This window comes from Suncus etruscus, chromosome 5 (assembly GCF_024139225.1).
Source record: "Suncus etruscus isolate mSunEtr1 chromosome 5, mSunEtr1.pri.cur, whole genome shotgun sequence".
Lineage (NCBI taxonomy): Eukaryota > Metazoa > Chordata > Mammalia > Eulipotyphla > Soricidae > Suncus > Suncus etruscus.
In genome coordinates, this window is record NC_064852.1 from 71,162,830 (window position 1) to 71,166,346 (window position 3,517).

The 3,517-nt window shown below is 44.6% G+C and overlaps 1 protein-coding gene across 1 annotated transcript in view; it reads right to left on the reverse strand.

The window, feature by feature from the left end:
* LOC126008604 (cytochrome P450 27C1) overlaps nt 1–450 on the reverse strand; it is a 35,300-nt gene extending 34,850 nt beyond the window's left edge. Inside the window, exon 1 of the mRNA XM_049772861.1 lies at nt 211–450. Within this exon, the coding sequence (XP_049628818.1) occupies nt 211–450 (240 nt within the window). The remainder of the gene's footprint in view (nt 1–210) is intronic.
* Between the last annotated feature and the right edge of the window lie 3,067 nt (nt 451–3,517).

The following is a 3,517-nucleotide window of genomic DNA, read 5'->3' on the forward strand; positions in this document are numbered from 1 at the left end:
TTTCCTCCCCAGAGAGTGGTCCCATCCTGGGATGGCCTCTTTGACGTCTCCTCCTGGGATTCTCAGCCCCTCCTTCCCGACCCCCCTCCCCAGTGCCCCCTTCTGGGGTCTCCTCTCGGGTACCCCCCTTCTCCAGTCCTCCGCCAACTCAGCATCAGAAGCGCAACCCCCTGGGCGCGCTCCCCCGTCCGGCCCGGCGCGCGCGGCTACCTGGATCTCGTGGATGCGGCTGAAGCCGTCCTTGCAGAAGAATTCCACCAGGTTGGCGAGGGTCCCGGGCCCCGGCATGGCGGTGAGGCTCCGGGGACCCTTTGCCAGGCCGTGGGTCCGCGGCGCCCCTGGCAGCACCGCTCCTTTGTCCTCCTCTGCCCGAGACCCAGCGGGGTCCCAGATTCTCCGCGCGGGCGCCCGGTTCAGACCCGCTTTCCGGATCCGTGCCAGCAAAGCCATTGTGATTGTGGGGCTGGTGGATGGATGTCAGCGACTTTTTTTGTTTGTTTGTGTCGGGGACTGCTCTTTGGGATTGTTCTTTGCGCCGTTTTAACTTGCATGAGCTGCGCTTGTTGGAACTTATACCTCCTGGGCATCAGTTTACACAGACCATTATTAAATACTCCCTCCCCTAAGGCTGGGGGAGAAAAGGGGGAATGGTCTATGATTAGACTGCAAGAGAAGGAAGCGATTACTTTTTTTTCTCCCTTTTTCTCCACATCAAATTAATTCACCACTTAGACGTTCTTGGAAACCACCAAGGTTTAAGGTTGGTCAATCCCACTTTCAACCATGGCCAAAACCAAAAAAAGTTACTGAGCTTTTTTAAAAAAAGTTTTTTTCTTTCTTCTATTGATAGAAGTTAAACCAAAAATATCCTTTTGCTGTTGCTGGATATTAGACAAAGTTCCTAAGACTATTCTAACTCAACACTGAAAACGAGAATAATGTTAGATGCTTTTGCTCCTAGTCCACAATATTGTAAAAATGAGCATATAATCTTACCACAAATTTCCATAATGAGCGTTACATACTGTTCCTATGGTGTTTTCTGGGACTCCTTGTTCTGCCAGCACACCATTGAGAGGGAGGTGGCTTACTTGCAGCAGCTGGCATTTTTCTGGTCTTTGCCAGGGATTGGTCTTGTTGCACAATGCTGAGAGATGTGAAGACACCTCCGTGTGAAAGGTGGGTGTCAGGAAAGAAGTTTGCCAACATGTTTCAGGTCTGGGTACCTGGCTGCAGCACTCTTGTTGCCCAGGAAGGGAGGGACTTGGCTTGGGAAAGGCAAGAAGTATGTCATTTGTTTTCATGGAAGGGACTTCAGCTTCAGAGTTAGTAGTTCAACAACTTACTCTGAAAACACCTAACATTATTTATAGATTCCACACAGTTTCTATTTGTACATGTAAATGTAAAACAAGTGTACTAAGCTTAACTGGTAGCACGGACCCTTCTAAGTCTGCATATTTTATTGTCAGTGATGGTAAGAAGTTCATGGTTGCTTTCTCAAATGTGATTAATAACAGGACATGCTTATTTATAGTGCTATCTAATTCCAAGGATTTCAAAGAATAAAGCATCTTGTACTATGAAAAGGACTAGGGAGATAGATAGTTCAGTGGGCTGGAGCCCTGGGATGAAACCCTAACACAAGATCTGGTGGCCCCTGAGCAGTGCCAGAAGAAAACTCCTTTCCCAGATCCATAAGATGTGACCCCAAAACCAAAAATAGTTACAAACTATAAGAAGAAAAAAATAGGTACATAAAAAAGTCATATTGCTCAGTCATAAAACTAGTATAGACTGTGAATGGAGTTTGTGGGAAGAGGTGTTCACGTGGAGTTATAGGGTAGGAAGAGGTAATATAGAAGAGAGAGCTGCTGAAGAAATTATCAAGTGGATTCTGAAGAAAGAGCTCAGCTCCAACAGCCAGAACCAGAAGGGAAACAATCCAGCTAGAAGAGCAAGTATAAAGGAAAGTATATCTTTGTTTTGTAGAGACTTTTTACTTATTTCTGTGTATCACTTGCTGGTCCTCAGGAAAAAATAATCATTAAAGGACCATAATGAAAAGGTCACTTCATCCAGTTGAGATAGTAGTAAATGGTTCATTATAGACACTCATAAGAAGTATTCTTTAATCTATGTCTTCTCTTAAAGCTATTTTTGTTTTAGTTTGTTTTGTTCTGGGGCTATACCCAGTGGTGCTCAGAGTTACTTCTAGCTCTGTGCTTAGGTGTCATTCCTGGCAATGCTCAGGGGACCATACGCTAGGGATCAAACCCAGGTCAGCTGCATGCAAGGCAAATGCCCTCTCCACTGTGTTATTGCTCCTGCCAGGGCTAATTTTTTTTAACAGCTCACTTGTTTGGTTTTGGCCACATCTGGCTCTGCTCATAGCTTACACCTGACACTTTGCTCAGGGATCACTCCAGCTAAGATAGGAGATCATATGGGGATAAAGCACATGTTAGTTGCATGTAAAGCAAGCACCCTACCTGCTATACTTTTGCTCTGGTCTTATCCAGGCCCATTTGGTTGTTTTAGTTTTTGTTTGGCACAACACAAACATTCTCCTTAGATTAGTAATGAGAGGAAGGAAGAAAGAACAAAAGAATGCAGAGAAGGAGTGAGAGGAAGATTTAATCATACAGAGAAACAGGTATTCCTGGAACACACTTGTTCTCATGACTTAGCACATTATCTCTGGTGGCTTCTGAAGCCAGAGATAAATAGGGATACAAATAAAGTTATCAATTCTTAGTGTCAGAGAATAGTAGATCAGGTATGATATTTGCCTTGTACTCTGTCATCCAGTTTTGATTCCCAGTCAGCCAGGAGTGATCCCAAAACAGAGCCAGAAATAACCCCTGAACACAACAGAGTGAGACCCCCCCACCTCAAAAAAACAAAGTTACCAGTTGTTGTCATTTGTCCCAGGTGCTAATGAAATTAGGTCAAGACTGAGGGGTTTTTTTGGTTTTTTAATTTTTTTTTTGTTTTTTTTTTGGGGGGGGGCCACACCCGGTGATGCTCTGGCTATGCGCTCAGAAGTCGCTCCTGGCTTGGGGGACCATATGGGATGTCGGAGGATCGAACCACGGTCCATCCTACGCTAGCGCTTGCAAGGCAGACACCTTACCTCTAGCGCCACCTTCCCGGCCCCTAGACTGAGGTTTTATACCTCAATAAAAATCAGTGGCTCTCAATGGAGAGCCATGAACCTTCTTCATAGGTACCTAGAGTATTCCAAGGGAGTCACAAATAAAAATTGGATAAATGGAGGCTCATATGAGACTAGGAGTCCACAGTAGGAGAGGGGGCTCACAGGAAGGAAACTAGATCCAAAGGGGCCATAGCTAAAATACGGTTGAGAAAAACTGATAGATACAAACGATCATATCTAAAGTTCTACCACAGAAACATAGATTGTTTTCTCTTTACTGATTTGTTGCTAGTTTTTAGTGAGAAGCATATGAGAATCCCAAAATAAGATATCATTTCTGATTAGGAGAATTTCTTT